At 42.9% G+C, this 19853-nt stretch overlaps 1 protein-coding gene across 2 annotated transcripts in view; it reads right to left on the reverse strand.

Annotated features, from left to right (window-relative positions):
• The window catches only part of rapgef6 (Rap guanine nucleotide exchange factor (GEF) 6), a 91069-nt gene that overhangs the window by 70581 nt on the left and 635 nt on the right, over positions 1–19853 (reverse strand). For both annotated transcript variants that reach the window (XM_084474747.1, XM_084474746.1), the window contains exons 2-3: positions 1735–1805; positions 1528–1584 (exon numbers count right to left, since the gene is read on the reverse strand). In XM_084474747.1, coding sequence (XP_084330873.1) covers positions 1528–1584; positions 1735–1805 — 128 coding nt within the window. The remainder of the gene's footprint in view (positions 1–1527; positions 1585–1734; positions 1806–19853) is intronic.

Below are 19853 nucleotides of genomic sequence, written 5' to 3' on the forward strand. Positions count from 1 at the left end.
TCAAGCTACTGCATTGCATGGGCCCCCCCTGCGTCCCCAATGAAGACACACAGCGCCCCACTAGCAACTTCCTGTTACTTTCTTAAAGCAATGAATCACTTTGTAAGGCTTTATTAAATATAAAATAGGTTGGATGATTAACAACTGGCCTGAAAGCAATAATATATAACATCATCATATACATTATACTGATAATCTTCTGAAAAATATATAAAATTATACACTACACATAAATGGAAAACCAAACATACACATGAATAACAACTGAGATTGCATCTGTGAGTGAGTAAGTGAGTGAGTGAGTGAGTGAGGGAGTAAGTGAATGATTCAAATTGAATCTGCAAACCGGGATGTTCTGGGTTAAGAATCAAGAAATCAATGAAAAATAATAGGAGCGATTGGGAGTTTGTTTGAGTCTGGAAGTATTTAGTGACAGTAATAGTAATTTACTATTTATGACAGTAAATTAGCATCTAAATAAATCAAAAGATTGCACGTTTCACTATTATTTTCCCATTGCCTCATGCTCCATGACTGTACATGATTCTCTCCCTCCCTTTCCCTCTCAGTTCCCTCCTTATTTATCCTCTCTTGTCATTTTCCTTCCTCCTCCCCTTTTCAATCTCCTGGCATGCACTCCCACTCTAATTGGCTGTCCTGCTCTCCTACTCAACACCTCCTCTTCTCAACGTCCTAAAGAACTTCCTCTAAACATCTTGCGTGTTGTTCATCCTCTCAGATTCCTGATTAAATCCTCTCTCTCTCTCTCTCTCTCTCTCTCTCTCTCTCTCTCTCTCTCTCTCTCTCTCTCTCTCTCTCTCTCTCTCTCTCTCTCTCTCTCTCTCTCTCTCTCTCTCTCTCTCTCTCTCTCTCTCTCTCTCTCTCTCTCTCTCTCTCTCTCTCTCTCTCTCAAAGACCACTGCCAATCGGTCTCAATCATTTTAACAAGTCAGGATGGATTCAAGCAGTTTTACCTTATTAATTTTGTTCTCAAGACATTGTGGACTGTACTGTAGTGTGGACCCAATCCCCAGTTGTTATTCAACATGAGTGGAATCCAGCAATCAAGGTCTGGGGCATTTTGCATACAGAGATGCCCTTCTGCACACCACGGTCATAAAGCCTGGTTATCCTGATATTTGTGGCATTCCCACAGCTCAAACAGCTTTAGCCATGTCTTCTAACCTCGCATTAAAACAGGAGCTTTCACCCACGGAACCGCCACTACCTGGCTGCTTCTGGTTTCTGGTTGTGAACAAAAGGGGAGATCAACAGTCTCAGGAGATGCTGGAGCCACAGTGTTTGGCATCGGCAGTTGTCCCACTGACCATGAATCTTAGCCCACAGGGTCAAACAACAAGTGCACCTCACTTGACCGCCTTGACCATGCTTCATGTATAGAGTTGCAGCCCCGTGCATCACTGTGTGGCACTTTGCGCTAACAAGCAGATGTATCTTATAAGGGCCCACCAAGAGCTTTTACGTGTGTGTGTGTGTGTGAGTGTGTGTGTGTGACAAAGTACTTACTAGAACAGGATATGGTTGGCTTCATGCCTCTCGTATCTAGCTGAGGTACACATCGATCTGGAAGGGAGAGCAGGCAAGATGAAGGGGCGAAAGGAAGTGAAAGCAAAAGAGGGACAATGTATGAATTAAATGGGGGTAGTCAACTCGAGAAGATTTACAAAAGTACATGGTTTCACACACACACACACACACACACACACACACTACCTGAGCTGGTGCTCTCGGAGATGAGAGAGAACATCCATGCGGTACAGGCGGCAGTAGATGTGGTGGAGGTCCTAAAGAAGATAAATATTAATATTATTAATTATATATTTTCTAGCTTTATTTTCTTTAATATACACATTTATTCATTTCAAAGATGACAGGGAAAAAAACAAAGAACTAACTGATAAACCTCTGCTGCACAAAAAAACACACACAATGTCACATCAAGTAAGAGAGACTTCAAATTAGGGATGCACTAAAGGTTCAGCAACCAAAACAGTATTTTTTGTGGAACAATTATGCTTTTGATGACTTGATCAAATAGCAACCAGCATGGAGTGAGGCGCACATGCTTTATATATGCATCATGTCGGCAGTGTGAAAGCCCAAAAGTGACTCAAAAATGGCTGTTTGCAGACACTGCTAACATATCTAGAGGGGGGTACATCTGCAAAGAGTAACAGCACTACCAGTTGAATTCATCACTTGAAATCCAGACATCCCCAAAAGCAGGTAGAGTACGAGAGAAAGATACAGCAGCAGCAGCCAAAAACAATAAAGCAGAAAGTTCTTCCTCCAAGACCCAGCACATCCACTCCATTTTTGACAGACTTGTCTTTGAAAAGGCAAAACAGTTTTCCAGTGACAGTACCCAAGAAAAAGGCATTGCTAAAAAAGATCATGTCATTCATCGCCTTTGACAATCAACCAATCTTAGTTGTATAGGACGGACTTATAGAGCGCATTGGGCCTCATGCATTGCATATTGAGCACCATGCCTAGTAGACAACTTTTCTCAGACATGTGCTTGTGACACAGCCACATGACGTTATAAGTGTTTGAAAGAAATGGTACAAATTGTATGGAAAAAAAACAGTGCCCAGTTAACATAAAGTTTTAAATCCTTGCAAGGTTAAATAATGTTTTGGGTTACCTGTTAATTGGTTTTGTGTGTGTGTTTGCCGATGTGGAAAAGCCATAATAATGCCAGCGACATGTGATTTTTGCTGGGAGGACATGACAAAAAGGTTACTGGGACTTTAAGCTAGGTGACCTTAGGGGGCAAGGGGAGGAGTTACAGACAGGTACCAGGAAGCAGATGAACAAAGGAAAAATGTTTGGGATGGCCCAAGGGGAAGGGTGGTGAGTTTAGGAAAGGAGGGATCCTGAAATCTTAAAACCCCACCAAACTCCTGAGAAGGCCACGCTATACAGACAACAACGATGGAGTATATTTGTTTGAGCCTGCCTTACCGGTGAGATCCTTCCATTTTTCTACAATGCATTGTTAGTGGACTACTTTTTACGTGTTTTTTGGTGGAATACTTTTTTGGTGTTTTTTTGGGCTTTGGACTTTCAGGGTTTGGGTGTTGGACTTTGGGAGACTTGGGGAAGGGTGAAGAAAGAAAAAAACGTATGGTGTATAAAAGCTGTGGACAATTTGATGTTACTGATACAATTATCAAAATCAATACAAAAGCTTTTGAGAAAACAGTTTGTTTATGGGGTATTTTCTTTGGAATATACTGGATGGCTGATGGGAATGTGATTTGATGGAAGTTTACATATGTAACTGAAATATATTATGTAGTTTTCCGAACAAAAAGTGATAGTCTACCTGAAAGAGAAATCAGGGTGATTGTTACATGCTTACCCGAGATGCCTAAAGGGTTGATTATGGTCACAGGTTCACCCAATGCAATGACCACGCAGACGGGAACCTTTATGGTTCCACGTCGGGTTTTAGTAAGAGGACCAATAACAGCCCTTGCGACTGCGTTGCCTCGACAGAAGGCAGTGTTTCCCACACATAGGCCAATGTGTGGCGCTGCGCCACAGATTGAACAACGAGCGCCACAAATTGATTCCGCTTTTCATATTTATTTTAACTTGAACGCGATTTTTAAATGTAACTCCGCCAGCCCGTAATCGCGCCCCCCCGTCAACAATCCCGTCCGTCCGCCCGCAACCCAACTCCCCCCCCGTCAACAATTCCACCCGCGGTTATAACGTAAGCATTATAAGCAGTGGCGGTTTTAGGCACGGGCGAAAAGCGAGACATGAGAAAGAAAATGATCCACGCATGTTCTATAATCGATAATACCCCCCCCCCCCCCGTCAACAACTCCTCCAGACGGTAATCGCCCCCACCCACAACAAATCCGCCACACATTGCTACCTGGTCTGTGGGAAACACTGGAAGGTTACAATTTTTGGGAGGCGCACGTCAGGCCCTTGCGGTGGACGCAATGAGGGTCCGCAACAACGTAAGGGGTCCGTAACCCCCTTGCGTGAACGTGGGACCATAATCAGCCCTTAACTAGGGATGCAACAATAATATATTTTGATGGTAGGATTATAGTCTGAGGAATAACTACAGTTTGACGGTTTCACGATTAATATGCAACAATTTATTTCACAACACTATTCTTTATTAGAGGTTTTACTTTTTGTCAAAGTTTCAACATGTGGCCTGAGAAAATTCTTTTTATTGTTTTATTGTCTTTCCAGGCATTTCTGCATTGTTTATTGGCTATGCGTCTATGCGCCTTTAGCCACAACTTATTTTTTTTTTGCAGATTTGATAGCCGTCGTCTTGAACAACACCCTGGTGAATATGATCTCCCTGTGACATTCACAGCCTACTGTCATGAACATACCGGGTGTAAATCGACAAAATTCTCTCTTCTCATTGGATTTGGGAAAGTCGCTTGGTGATGGTGTCGGTAATGGGACGAACACGGCGCAAGACACCAAAAAATCTTTGAAAAGCTGGACTAAAAAGTAAATAGCAGATTTAAAATATTTAATTTATGCAATGGTGAAAAAGGTTCATTCCAAAGGTTTCATTATTTTCTGTTTCCGTTTTAGCCAAGAATTCTAATTTCGGTGCATCCGTACTTCAAATGATATCAGGGTTACAGGCTTCAGTGCTTTAGTCCAGTACGAGTTTATCTCCCTGTAAAGAATAGGGGCAGCAGGATCTCAGAGTGATACATAATAATCACTCAGCAATTAAACACAAAAACACAAAATAACGTTGCTCTTTCAGGGCCAGCTGTCAAAACATGAAGAGGCCGCAATGCAAAGAGCATGAGAGCAGAACAGCTCCATGTACGACCGCAGCAGAGCTGTCAAAGAGGAGAACTATCTCTCACACACACACACACACACACACACACACACACACACACACACACACACACACACACACACACACACACACACACACACACACACACACACACACACACACACACACACACACACACACGTCAGTGTAACAATGTCACATGAACCGTGTCAGAAGACAGCCCAAAATAAACAGACATGTCAAATAGGCCAACACGAGTCTCAACCTAGCATATACACACACACACACACACAACTCTGTTTGTGTGTTGAGGCCTTTTCATAAACAACCGAGATGACCGTCACTGATGTGTTCCACAGTTCGTTAGAATTGTTGTCTTATATTCCAGAGGCAACAAGCTAGGATTTGAGGGGAGAAGAGGGGATGGGCCCCTAGTAACCCCTGGAGAGAGAGTATAGAGAAAGGGATCCAATGTTGAATAATTTGGAACATGAAACTCCTGACCAGTTGCATTCAATTGCATAAAATATGGATGTAGCAAAGTGCTTATGCACACACATACGTGTATTAGGGGTGTACGGTATAAACGGCATGGAAAGTACACCGGTGTGAATTTGCGCAACGGTATGGATTTTTACCATACCATGAGACCGGTGTGACCAGTAGACAGTGTTGTGTGTAATGTGTTACAAAGTAAGTAAATAAGTATAAGTAAATACAGTAACGTAACTTCTTTTTCATGTGAAAAGTAAAGTTATGCAACACTACTGAAAATATGGTAACGAAACGTAGTTCCTTTTTCAATTCAGCGCAACGTTACTTTTCCCAGGAACCGATTTTCTCAGGCAGTATGCTATTGCGCAAGCACGCAGGCAAGCAGCCTGCGCAATAGTCCCTTCACAAGCTATCATTCCACACCGTACGAGACAGACGCTGGTAGCGTGAAGCTGTCTTTGCATCTCAGACATCGCTTCCGCAGGCATTTTCCAAAGCCAGTCCTTATGACAAAAAAGCCAGCAGTGGAACGAGATAACAAACGCTGTCACTGTTTACCTGTGTAAGGACATGGTTCCCTTTCAAAATGTCGATAGAAAGGGCTTTAAAGAGATGGTCAAAACACTCGATCCCAGGTACGCGTTACCTGCCCGCACAGACTTCAGCCAAATTGAGATGCCAAAACTACACAGCAAGATCCGCGATCAAGTGGAGAAAGAAATCCATGCTATCCATACTGGAAGTAACTTTAAAAAAAATAAAAGATTTAGCATTTTTTTCTATTGCAGTTTTGCTCAATAAATCTTCTTAAATACTTCTGTACTATGTGAAATATTTCCTAGTAATACAAAAATACAGTAATAGTTGCCTAACCAGTATTTTACCCCTTCAGAAGCATTTATATCAAAATTAGAATATAAAATTAACATACCGTGATATAATACCATTACCGTCTACGCCTCAAATCATACCGTGATATAAATTTTAGTCCATACCGTACAGTCCTAACGTGTATATGATAATGCACAGGAAAATGCTGATACCAATATATACACACAAACATTTGTAAACCAACACGTTATACTTGACGCAAGTATGTCACACACACACACACACACACACACACACACACACACACACACACACACACACACACACACACACACACACACACACACACACACACACACACACACACTTTTTGAGGTATTGATATCTACAAAACAGGTAATCAATAGGTCGAGACAGCCAGACATGGGGGGAGGGGGGTTCTCTGCTTGGGGACTTCAAGCTTGTAGGCAGAGGATGGGCACTTTATTACCCCTTTCCCCCCCCTACGTCTAATGTTGATGTCAGACTAGCTTAAATGCCCACTACCATTTAAAACTGCACCCTTTCTGCAGCACGCCATGCGCTGCGATGCATTATTGTCTCCATGTGCTCCCTGTGGGCTGTGGAGAGGGGGTAGGTGGGTCTGGGTGGGGGATGGGTGGCTCTGGTGTATCCCCTTCTCCCACCTTTGACCCCATGGCCTGTCGCTCTCATCCTGCCCCGTGAAGCCAGATGAGCTCATTGGTGATGAGGAGGGCGTGGTCCCAGGAGGGCCCTCCATTAGCCCATCGCCAGCTGCTCTCGGATACGGAGACACTCGCATCCAGGGCACGGACTAAACTCACTAATGAACCATTACTTTCAATTATAACTAAAGCATTCGGGTCGGTTACAATAATGACAATATATGGAGACATATATTGTCATTCGTTCGGTTCTTTTTATTGTATTTCAAGTTACTTCCACGTTGTGTTATGTTGTTCTGTGATGAACATCGAGGTCAACGATAAAGGATTTGGCTGATTTGCTGAACCCAGGTTGATTGTTGATATGTCTCAGCCATTGTTTTTGTCAGACTCACCCCCTCTCACGGTGTGTGAGTGTTTCCAAATTGGGCAGTTGGCGAGCAATAACATCCATTATATTCCAAACGAGTGTTAAGTAGCTCCCATAGCTGTATCCTGTATCTCTAAGTGCATATGATATGCCCTCGATAGGTAGTTTTCTCCAATAGTGTCAACAAATGAATTAATATTTTATTTCCATTCTGTGTTTCCACTACGGTACGCATTTTCACGGACTTAGAGACAGAGGCGCGAGTTAGAATAATGAGCGAATATAGGGTAGCTGCGATTTAGGCAGTGTGATGATTCTGAATTCTAAGTGCAGAGCAATATTTTGAATGGGTAAGTACAATTCAGAGCAACATCTTGCATGGGTAAGTACAGAAGGGGGTGTTTAACAGATTGGAACCAAACCAAAACATTCAGCCCGGAATCTAAATGAAGTGCTCAGTTCCGGGTTGTATGATTGTATGTATAAGCCTCTAAGTCCCTGAGCATGCGCATTGCTGCGTAAACTCAGCAAAACTTATGGATCTGTTCATGAGGTTCATAAGGTGAACTAATGTGAAAAACTAACTAGCAAGGGCATTTTGAATGCGCTTAATTCTGTTGTACAAAATGACAGTTATGAGACTTGCTTAACACTGGTTTGGAATATGTCAATGGCTGGTCAAATGCCCAGTGTTGGAATGCTGGTACACCACTGGAGTGTTTGAGATGAGGAAATCATGGCTGATTTCCATCTCGACATAGACAATGTCAACATTAACCTTGGGTCCTAGAAAACCGACTAATAATCGTTATCCTCTGAATGTGCAAGATGGATCTTTGTGTTAAATTGCATTTCTTATTGTGCACACAACTAGGATTGTATTCACACCAAACCAGGCGTTGCAATGAGAACCCCAGTTCAACCATTCCTGTCAATGGAGATGGTGTCTTTAAGCTCCCACCATAGGGGCTGCAGGGGGTCCCGGCCTGCAGCGACAAGTTGAAACAGAATCAACTTTTGGACCAAGACAAGCCTATTTCACACAGCAATGGACAATCACATAAGCCAGTGATCAGCCCGGAAGACGCCCAGAACCTTGTTTACCATGTAACGTTAGCATTGGAGTGTTCCGCTGTTTATCAAACAACTGTGAGGGTGGGAGAGAGACCGGCACTGTGTTGTCCTTTCCAGAGCTGTACAGCCCTGCCATGGGGGAGTGGTTGAAGTTGACAACATGACATCACACAAACCTGCCGTGATGTGACACTACCACATCGCCGCAGCAGTCTGCTCTAATTGCCACAATGCCAGATCTGGTGTGAATCCAGCCTTAAACCGGGTCCAGTAGAATGTGTGTGGTAGTGTGTTGAGGCTGAGGAATCTACAGTACTGCTGCCCCCTACTGTTGTTGGCATGCATTCTTCCACACACTCACACACCGGACTACAGTGGGCGTAGTGCTGGGATACAACCCGAATTAGGTGGACAAACACACTTCACAGCTACAGCAAGTTTAAGGTCAGATATGCATCTTTTAGGGGAAAAACCCTAGAGGACATGGAGACACAATCACCAATACCAACTCAATGACTAAATTAAGCTTAAATTGCAATGAAGGTTATAGTACAACCTCTCACTATACATATGAAACATCTGATCATTTAGCGCGAGACATGTGGCTATGTGGTGAGGGAGCAAACAGGAGAAATCATGTTCAAATCATGTTCAATGGACTAGTCAAATTAGCTCAACAATAGTGCCTTTCTACTTCTAACCACTGTGCCTTCTAAAATCTCACTCACACACACACACACACACACACACACACACACGCACGCGCACACGCACACACACACGTTGTAAACCATGCAAGGCAATAACAGCTCTTAAGTGAGAGCAGTCAAGTTACACATGATGATCGTCAAAACGCTGGCATGTCCTAAGTGTTGCCACCCAAAATAGCGTCCACGACCCAAAATACTACCCGCTACTCCGCCCTCAGCGCCAGTCCTGAGCAGGCCTTTCGCTCCATGCTCAAAGTGACTATATTATCAACCCGAGTCTCTGAACTACTCTTCCCTCACGATGCACAACAGTTGATTTTGTAGTCCCAAAACATGGATAAAGAGGTTTGTTTATTCATGACACACATACAATTATCATATGTGCTAGCGACGCCTAGCATGCAAAAGGCCCTTTTAGCCTTGGAATCCTTGCTCATTGACACCCCGTCAGAAGCAGCAAAGAACCTGCAACGCCGAGAGTAAAACACTCATATGAGAGTGCATGTTCAGCGGCGCCAAGTCAAAGCTCCAACCCTCTGTGACCCTGACCGGAATGTGGGGGAATGGGCCTGGGGGCATGTGGCTCAGGAGGTGGAGCGGTTTGGCTGGTAACTGGAAGGTTGCTAGTTCGATCCCCGACTCCTCCTAGCTGAGTGTCGAGGTGTCCCTGAGCAAGACACCTTACCCTTACTGCTCCCGACGAGCTGGCTGTGGCCTTGCATAGCAGACACCGCCGTCGTGTGTGAATGTGTGCATGAATGTGTGCATGAATGGGTGAATGTTAGGCAATATTGTAAAGCGCTTTGAGTGGCCACTGGTTCAAAAAGCGCTATATAAATGCAGTCCATTTACCATTTAATATGTAATTACTACTAGATAAATAAGCTGTTCTGTAGTGGCACAGGGTTTGGTTCCCCACCCTCACGCCCATGTTCACTCCCACAACTAGATTCCCACAATCAGGCCTTTTATTAGGGTTCAAGTCACGCGAGGAAAGGCAAGGATGGAAAGGAAAGCAATGGTCACGGACAAATTCTAATGAAATATGTGAACGGCCAGGTGTGAAATAAAATCATGTCTTACTGTGGGTTTTTTTTTTCCTTGTTTTTCTTTTTTTCATTTACTAACTTTTACTACTAACATTTACTAATCCAAGAATACAGAAGGCATGAGTTCAGACGGTTGATTAATTACATTTCTAAGGGATATTATCTTTTAAATAGGTTTCCCTTGGGTGCTGGTGACCCTCACTTTTTAGTGAGTCCTTTTCATCAAATATGAGTGCCTTGCCATGGTTTAGGATGAGATTGTGCTTGGTAACTGCCTTTCTCACGAGTTTTGACAAAAATTCCTCTCTGGCCTTACCAATGTCTTTGTACGTTCAGGGGTTCAATCGGCATGCAACCCACAGCCGCCTCCGAGTAGAGCATACACGGGATGCCAGACCGGACTGTCAGCGTGACAGAAGAGGTTATTGTGGGCAGACGCTACAACGCATCCATTCAGTGGCCTGCAGAACAAACAGCCATGCTAACATCCTGCCCACACAGCCGGCCTTCGACATTCACATGGAGTAGTGACCGTGTCAACACTTTGCACAGCGGTAGGATAACAATGCTGTGAGCCGGGGACCGTACAACGAGCGTATGGTCCCGTACTCTACTCACGTACTACAGAAAATAAGTAACCACAAAGCAGGCAAGTAGGGCTGGGACATAATGCGGCGATATATATTCGCCCTTCCTTGGTGCGATATGAGAATCGATACACTGGCGCAAAGTATGACATTTTTTAGATTTTTATTTGATTATTTATTAAATTAATGATTTTTGTTGCACCCAAATTAGCGCTAAAAATATTGATATTTGAATGAATAAATTAAGGCGCTCTAAACAGATTTCCCTGCTCCCAGTGTCGCCTCTTCATTGCTCCTCAACACATGAATGAGGCGAGTTTGCACAATGAATGAAGGCAGAAATCCAGCACCTTTTCACAGTGATTTTGTATTCATAGCTAGACATCGCTAGATATCGTGATATATCGCTATAGGATTGGCTAACAATATTTAGATTCTCGCAGAATCCCGATATTATCAGTATCAGTGGCCATGTATCGCATATCGTATCGTAAGGTACCCTGAGATTCCTACCCCTAATAACAAGTGCCTTAAAATGTGACACACAATGGAACAGATGATAACAATACTGATAGAACCTTAACCTTAACCTTTTTATGGAGATGATATGCATTGAAACAAGAAACACCTTGATGTCATAGTTACAAATGCATTATCAGCAGACTTAAACAAACGTGGCCTCTGCTGATAGCCCTGGAGTTTTAAATTAACATTAAAGGGGTAGTAGGGGTGATCTGAGGATCTCATCACTGCTCTTTGCAGATGATGTGGTCCTGATGGCATCATCGGCCTGTGACCTTCAGCACTCACTGGATCGGCTGGCGGCCGAGTGTGAAGCGGCTGGGATGAGGATTAGCACCACTAAATCTGAGGCCATGACTCTTAGCAGGAAACCGGTGGATTGCCCTCTCCGGGTAGGAAATGAGTCCTTAGCCCAAGTGAAGGAGTTTAAGTACCTCGGGGTCTTGTTCGCGAGTGAGGGTACGATGGAGCGTGAGATTGGCCGGAGAATCGGAGCAGCGGGGGCGGTATTGCGTTTGCTTTACCGCACTGTTGTGACGAAAAGAGAGCTGAGCCGCAAGGCAAAGCTCTCGATCTACCGGTCGATCTTCGTTCCTACCCTCACCTATGGTCATGAGTGATGGGTGATGACCGAAAGGACGAGATCTCGGATACAAGCGGAGGATTCTCAGGAGGGTGGCTGGCTTCTCCCTTAGGGATAGGGTGAGAAGTTCAGTCATCCGGGAGGAACTCGGATTAGAGCCGCTGCTCCTTTGCTTAGAAAGGAGTCAGTTGAGGTGGTTCGGGCATCTGGTAAGGATGCCCACTGGACGCCTCCCTTGGGAGATTTTTGACATCGGGTCTCATTTCCAAGTGAGCCAGTGTGGTATTTATCATTGGAAACCGTTTAACACTTTTCATTCAGTCCTTCTAGTTGCAGAAATCGCTGGTGCTAGGCTAGCGCAAGTCGAGGGGAACTGCTAGCCTGTCAATAAAAACAGTTTTACCCACTCCCGAGGCAAACCAATTATAATGCCAGAATATCGATGTAAATGTCTGTTTTGATAGAATAATGTTAGAAATAAACCCTTGCATCGCATTTAGTTTATAATCCCTGTAGTTGGAAGCAAGGAGTACCTGGAGTGTGCTTCTCTGTTTACCTTCTGCTGTAGTGAATTGGTTGCTACACTGGAGCAAAGTGAAATTCCGCCACTGCTGAGAAAGTAGTCCCCCAAAATGTAATGTGATCATTGCGATACAAGGATAGTTTTATTTCTAATATTATTCTATCAACACAGACATTTACATCGATAGTCGGGCATTAATTGGTTTGCATCGGGTGTACTTTGGAGTGGGTAAAACTGTTTTTATTGGCAGGCTAGCAGTTCCACTCGACTTGCACTAGCCTAGCACCAGCAATTTCTGCAACTAGAAGGACTAGATGAAAAGTGTTGAAAACGGTCTCCAATGATAAATAACACACTGGCTCACTTGGAAATGAGACCTGATGTCCAAAATCCTGAACTACCCCTTTAAGAATGTATGCATGTGATGGTTGTAGCTGTATGCATGTGCACTATGCCACAGCCATATTAAATTGAATGCACTTGTCAGGAGATTTATGTTTCAGATTGTTCAACATTGGATCCCTTTCTCTATACTCTCTTCAGGGGTTAGTACCCATTCCCTCTCCCATGCAATGAAAATCACCAAAATAAGTACTGCTTCTTTCTTACTGTATTGTAGTAGGCTGAAAGCCAATGAGCCTGCCATTCCACTATCTAATAAACTTAAAAAATCCTAACCTGAAGCAATGTGCCTGGGTCATTAAAATGCGGAAGAAATCATATGGGCTTCAATAAAACATTAGAAAGTAAACTGTTAAAAATAAACACATTGGTCTGGGCTTATTCACCCAGTGCAATTCACTTGGCCTGAGTCACCAGGGTCTACTTAGTGGGACATGCAAATGAAAAGCTTTCACATCCAAGCACCAATCGGTCATTAGAAGCACCTTAATGCTCGCACCAAAGGCCCCGAAAGAAGCAGCTGTGATCCAGCGGCAGGATAGAAGCAAACAGCATTGATGCTAAAGCTCATTGCTAAGCCCCTGATCCAATGTGCAGTCACAGTGAGAGCTTCATCACACACTGCATCAGCCCCTGGCTTCAAGGGCTCCTGTTGCACTTAAATCCACATCTCACCGGTGCTCACTGCATAGTGTTGTGCTGTTGGAGGGGGGGGGGGGGGTAAAAGTCATACGCTGTAAAGCGCCAGCAGTTAAGCTGAATAACCAGCTTGGACCCTCCAGATACAACTAGATCTATAGGGTGGTGTCTGTACATGTGCATGTGTGCATGCATACGTTTGTGCATGTAAACACAGCCTACATACTTCCACTTGGTCTGACTGCCACAGGCATGCTGTCGCAGAGCCAAGGCGGGGAACCAATAGCAGATGGCTCTCCCTGATCTGCCTTGACAGGTAGCTGCGTTCATTCTCACACTTTCTTATTCACACACACACACACACACACACACACACACACACACACACACACACACACACACACACACACACACACACACACACACACACACACACACACACACACACACACACACACACACACACACACACACCTAGTCAAATCCCAGACTAGATCATTTGTTGAATTAGTTATCATTTTATGGTCTAATATTTGAGGAAGCAGTAAATGATTGAGAAGGTAAAGTAAGAGTTGAGGATTATGCTACTGATGGTCAGTCAGACTAAATGACAAATAAGACAAAGCTCTGTGGAGTGTGTGGGGTTGAAAGCTGGTTTAAGTAGGCTCACCTGGCCTGTGTCAGACCAATTAGAATCTGGGGCTGGGTCAGGCTGCACACCTGTGCATTAGACAATCAATGTGCACAGGTTAAACCAGCTATCCTCCCACACACTCATGAGATATCGACATGGCAGCACCAAACACCTGCTCTGTGTATCATTTTACTCCAAACTCTGCAATAAAACAATTTAAACATCTTCACCCTGGAAGATGTTTAAACTGGAGATGGGGAGCCCAGTAAAGCAACCTAGGGGGTGTGTGGCGTGGACATTGCTACAAGCTTATTCTGGATTATTTTTCTTATCATATATTTCTTTGCTACCTGGCCCACACCCAAGTCATAATGTGTAAATTAATAATTTGCTAAAAAACAAACCAACTAAAAGCTTGGCATACAATCAGAGATTTCATATAAATATAGGCTCAGAGCTAAATGACGCCTAAAGCAGCTATAGTGGGAGAATGAAATGGCATGACAAAGACTTTATGAAGCAGCTAAGCCCTAGGAAGCTTTTCCAGGATCGGCATGGATGCCATTATCTCAGTTCTTATTAAAAACATTAAAAAAAAAAAAACTCGTCCCACATTGAAAAGAGAACTCCTGTGCTTCACATTACGATAGTATTATTTCCTTTTGAATGGCAGTGCTGGGTGTAAATGTGTAGCTCAAAAGGTGTGCACAAAATACACAAATCGATGTCAAAGAAATGGTGTTGTGGAATGACATCACCGACAGATGATGAGGACTGGTGAATGCTGAAGAGGTTGGCTAGAAATCACTTACTCAACACGGTTTCTTCACATTCTCGTACCACAGCCATACTGGGAATACTACGTATTGGAAAGTAGGCTGGATCAAACTTGAACGCGGTCAAGAAGGCCACCCAGAACGGTGAATTCAAGACCAAGCAAACCAGCTCTTTCCAAGTTTTAACATCTCATACAGAGACCAAAACATCACTTGCCAACATCAGAAGAAGATGCCAATAAAAATATATCAAAGTTTGAACAAATGCCACAGCGGTCGGCAACACAAGGAGCGGTGTAGTCTGTAGTAAGCAGTGGAAATGTCCTTGCTTGCCTTGTTAGCAGAAGCCAGATATAGAACATAGATAGCTCAGTGTGTGTGGGTGGTTGGAGCACAAAACCTTGTTCACTTCACCACTCTAATGTCAAGTGGAACCTCACAAAATTAATACAGATCCCAAATCCCATGGACTATACGTGTCATGGGTCACAATGTCTTGTGACATTTAAAGTCACTTGGGGTGTCAGTAGCTCAGGAGGTAGAGCGGGTTGACAGGCAACTGGAAGGTTGCTACTATGATCCCCGGCTCCTCCCAGTCAAGACTCTGTTGAGTGTTACCCTAACTGCTCCCTAACTGCTGACGAGCCGGCTGCTGACGAGCCTTGCATGTTTGACACTGCCATTGGTGTGTGAATGTGTATGTGTGAATGTTAGGCAATGATTGTTAAGACCTTTGAGTGGGCACTTGTTGGAAAGCGCTCAATGATTGCTGTCCATTTACCATTTATCAGCTTACGTAAACAAAAAAGACTGTTTTTTTGTAAACTAAAGCAGCAAACAGACAACTTACAATCAGAAACATTAACAATGAGGCATAATATGAAGAAGAGCAAACTTTAAACATTGAAGTGTCAGTGAACCTACTGTTTCAGCTGGAACACTTTTTTAGTATGTATACCGATAATACCCAGTGGGGCTGTATGTGTAAGCACAATTTTATCCGTCCAGGACCCTAGTGTGAAGTCCAAACACGTCGGATGCGGCTTATCTTCAGTTGTGTGTTGTGTGTGTGGACGGGCAACTCCGGATCATCTCTGCACCTGATTCTCCAGAGTAAATCCGGAGTTAGTTTGTGAATGGCCTGTAAGTATGTGAGAGGCCTAACCCTCACTCAGACATCAAAATAAGCCGCTGCTCAGAAGGAGCTTCCCCATCCACACACACTGTTGCACTAAACAACTGGTGTCCGGGCAGCCTAACCACAGCACGTAGGTCACGAAGAAGGCAGTCGGCAGGAAACTAATAATCATTTAGAGGGCAAATGTCCTTTAACATCAAGCACATAACCAATAAATGTAACTAAAGTGAGAGAAAAACTGAAATAATTTGGAATTGGCTACAACGCAAATATTTGGCATTTTCCAACAAGAATCATGTACATGAGGTTATGCTCCATGTCCTTTGTATTTAGAGGATTCAATTAAAATGGGAGTTTCACACACTCTTACAGCCGAGTGTAAAATAGTGTACTGAATGGTTGTTCACAGGTGAGGGGGGTTATGTTGAGGGGGTGTGTCATGGTGCGCATTTGGAGCTACTTTAATGCATCCATGTTTTAGAGGCGTTAGTCTCTGAAGATGTTTCCTTTTTCGATAACAAAAGGAAACCATCAGTTTTTTCGGAAAAATTTGGTATCCAAAACAGACAGTTGCGTTGCAACTGCACTTGTCATGTTATCAAAAGCCAGTCATATACCGTATATAGTCATATACCGCCGTGCAATCAAACAATGACTTATAGTAGGCCTGGGCAATAAAACAATAAATGATCGTATCGTGATAAGACTTTTGATCAATATCAACATAAAACATGTTCGATATATATCGAGACTGGACCACCAAATCTAGCAGCTGGGTTTGTTACACAAAGACGGTTCCATACTTATTAACAATATTTGAGTGTTTTTCATTGTTGGATCGACATTGGAGTATTTATCAATGAAGAACAGTGGAAGGTCATATTAAGTGTTAAACAGAAGTGTTTAAATCCAGCATGGTAATTCCTAGTCTTTTTAGGTAATTAAAATTATAGTAATAGTTATCGATATCGATCAATATGATCAAGTTATATTGTGATATGTCTTTCAGCCATATCTCCCAGGCCTAACTTATAGAGACGTAATTGTGGGCATTTATTTAGAATGACTGCTATTTTTCGACCGCTCACTCTGTAGTAAAAATGGTGTAATTTTGTGCTTTTCAAAAGGCAGCTGCATTCCTTTTTCAAGGCGTTGATAAAAAATCCATACCACCCAAGCCCAACTCTTGTCATAATGTTTTGTCATTCACTTAGACAAAAGGAAAACTACATGTTAGCCTCTTTTGGTGGGCGGGGTGATGTTCATCACATTCTCAGCATTCCAGATGGGAGATTGGTGAGCTCCTGTCCAACATGTCAAAGCATAAGTTCCCTGATTGTGGCTGTCCCCATTCACCATATACTTACGTAGAATAGAAGTGACTGTACTTATTCACTTTATACTAAGAAGAAAATATAGTAGTCCTGTGAAACACATGAAGTGCCTTATTGAACTCATAGTATTACTATTCAAATTAGTTAATGTCATTATTTAATCATGTTATTGTCCAGCATTTATATAAAGTACCTTATGTCAAGCGAAGCATGGATTAGAGACAAGGCTAAATCATAGTTACTGACTGCGTGTGGTATTACACTCAAGTTATTTTCTGAATGACTGCTAAGGAACAAACCAGGGCTGAAAGTAAAACCAACAACTAAATGAAAACACAGAATGAGAATGTTATAAGACTCCCAGTTCCAGCTTGTCTTCATTCTTCTCAGGATTGCAGGGCATGCACAAAATGCAAAGCATTGCCAGAACAAGTACTGTCAGGTGTCAAACATCTCCACCACTAGACGCTAGTCTGGTCTTCCCAGGTTAGGTAACTAATTGGGCCTACATAAATGTATGGCATGCGCTGTGTGTGTAAAGAGAAAGCAAGAGCATGTTCAGCCAGTAGTCCGAGTCAGGTATGTGTCAAATAGATATATGGAAATTCATACAAAAGAAGCAGCTGACTAACACTGAAATAATCCCATAGCTGCAGCGATATGGCTTAGAATGGAGGGAGAGAGGTGTTGTCTCTGGCGGCTTTACATTAGCTCTGGTCAATGGTTTCACTCCGCTGAGCTGGTATCTTTCAAACCTCCGGATTCCAGAGCAATTCAGATTTTATCATCTGAATTATGTGCCACAGTATTTACATAACTAAAAATCACATGCAGTTCAAAATGGACAAGAACGCACAAACACATTCTGCACTTTACAAAGACCTCAGTCTTCTGACACAACTGCAAGTGTGAGTCGGCAGTTCTCCACTCGACTGAAATAGACTACACCAGCGACCTTGTCACAGTCATGTTATGTTCAGAGACCCACAATAACAGTTGCAGCGCAAATGTGTAAAAATTACATTTCTGTTGTGTTCCCCCCCGTGTATCAGGATGAGAGATATCCATCTCATATATATAAACCTCAAAAAGAATGTCTCCAAAACATGGCTGTAATAACAACTGCACTCCCACGTATCATTATCCCCTTGCCCGAACACTGCCATTTGTTACACTATTTTACACATGGATGACGGGAAAGTATCACATGACAAAAAAAATCCCAAACGGGACGCAGCCTTGTGGATATAAATGGATTATAATGTTGCAAAAAAAAATTCTTATTTTCATGTGATTATAAGTTAATCATTTAAATTATTAGTTTAAATTTAAATAAGTTAGAGATTATTCCATGAAAATCACCAATCATGACATTTCATGTCTTGAATGATGGGCCATCATTTAGCCATACCGCAATCCAGCAAGCTGCCTCCATGTTGAGCGGTAGGCTATTCCCTTTACATGGGACTTCAAGCTGCTTCCACAGGAGCAATATACAATTATTTATAAATGCGCAACAATGTCAGTGGCAGTGCAGCACCCACCTACTAAGGTGGGTGCCGGGTGGCTCCTCTAGAAAAGGATGCGAGGTGGTGGTGTTGGAAGACCGGTTTATTTTAAAAATGTGCAGATAAGAATACATGATCTGTTACTCCATGTAGCCATGATGAGTGTGTGTGGACCGTGATTGCTGGTTTTACCTGGGCACATTGATTTCTCAATGCAACAGGTGTGCAGCCTCACCAGGTCACAAGAGTCCAATCAGTCTGACTTGGGCCAGGTAAGGCTGCTTAAAACAGCCATCATCCACACACAGTCCAAAAATAGGGATTCCAACTTTTGTCCAGCAGTATTCCATACACATCGTGATTCAAAATGATTTAGAGGGAGGCTTTGCCATATGAAGGAAAATCATGTAGGGCAGATTATGGAGATTGAAGAATTAGGGGGAAGACAAATGACATGTTCAACTACCTTAAAGTAGTTTGTGAGATACCAATTAGCTCTTATGTACTTGGATTTAATGTTCAGATGCATTAAATGTTGATTTTTCTTTGTAGTTCATTATATGGTGTGACAATAAATAATTGTGTGTGTCATTTAAGATTGTTACCATAAGGATGTCAGAATTATGAAGTCCATTTCTACAGGAAAGTATGGCAAATTGTCATTCTACAAATCATACAACAACGTCAACCTACATTATAAAATATCAAATCCCCCCCCCCCCCAACCGAAACTAAAAGGGTTGTAATCTTTGAGAAAAACAGTGCTTACGCTCTAAAACCTTTTCAAGCAGCTGAACAAGGGAGCATGTTACATAAATATTATAGCAGTCAAAGCCATGATATGTCAGCAGTATTTCCACTGTTCCATTAGAAAGGGGAGGAGGGATGGAACTGTATGGAATCGTGAGTGGGTATGAGTGGAAAGACCACAAATCCACATGGTTAGGAACCAAACCAGCTTCACTTATAAATAAAGTTAGAGCGACGGCGAACTTCAGTACTACAGCTCCACCGCTGTTGTGACATCCCAATTTACCCTCGGGGTGAAACATAGCATAACATTATTTGACTAAACTATGATGGCCGGTTCATTGCCAGGCTGGTACCATTATTTGGGGACATACGACGCTGTGTTGTCGCCTGTGATATTATGTAACGTCATGG

Source organism: Micromesistius poutassou (genome assembly GCF_964030765.1).
Source record: "Micromesistius poutassou genome assembly, chromosome: 10".
In the NCBI taxonomy this organism is placed as follows: Eukaryota; Metazoa; Chordata; class Actinopteri; order Gadiformes; family Gadidae; genus Micromesistius; species Micromesistius poutassou.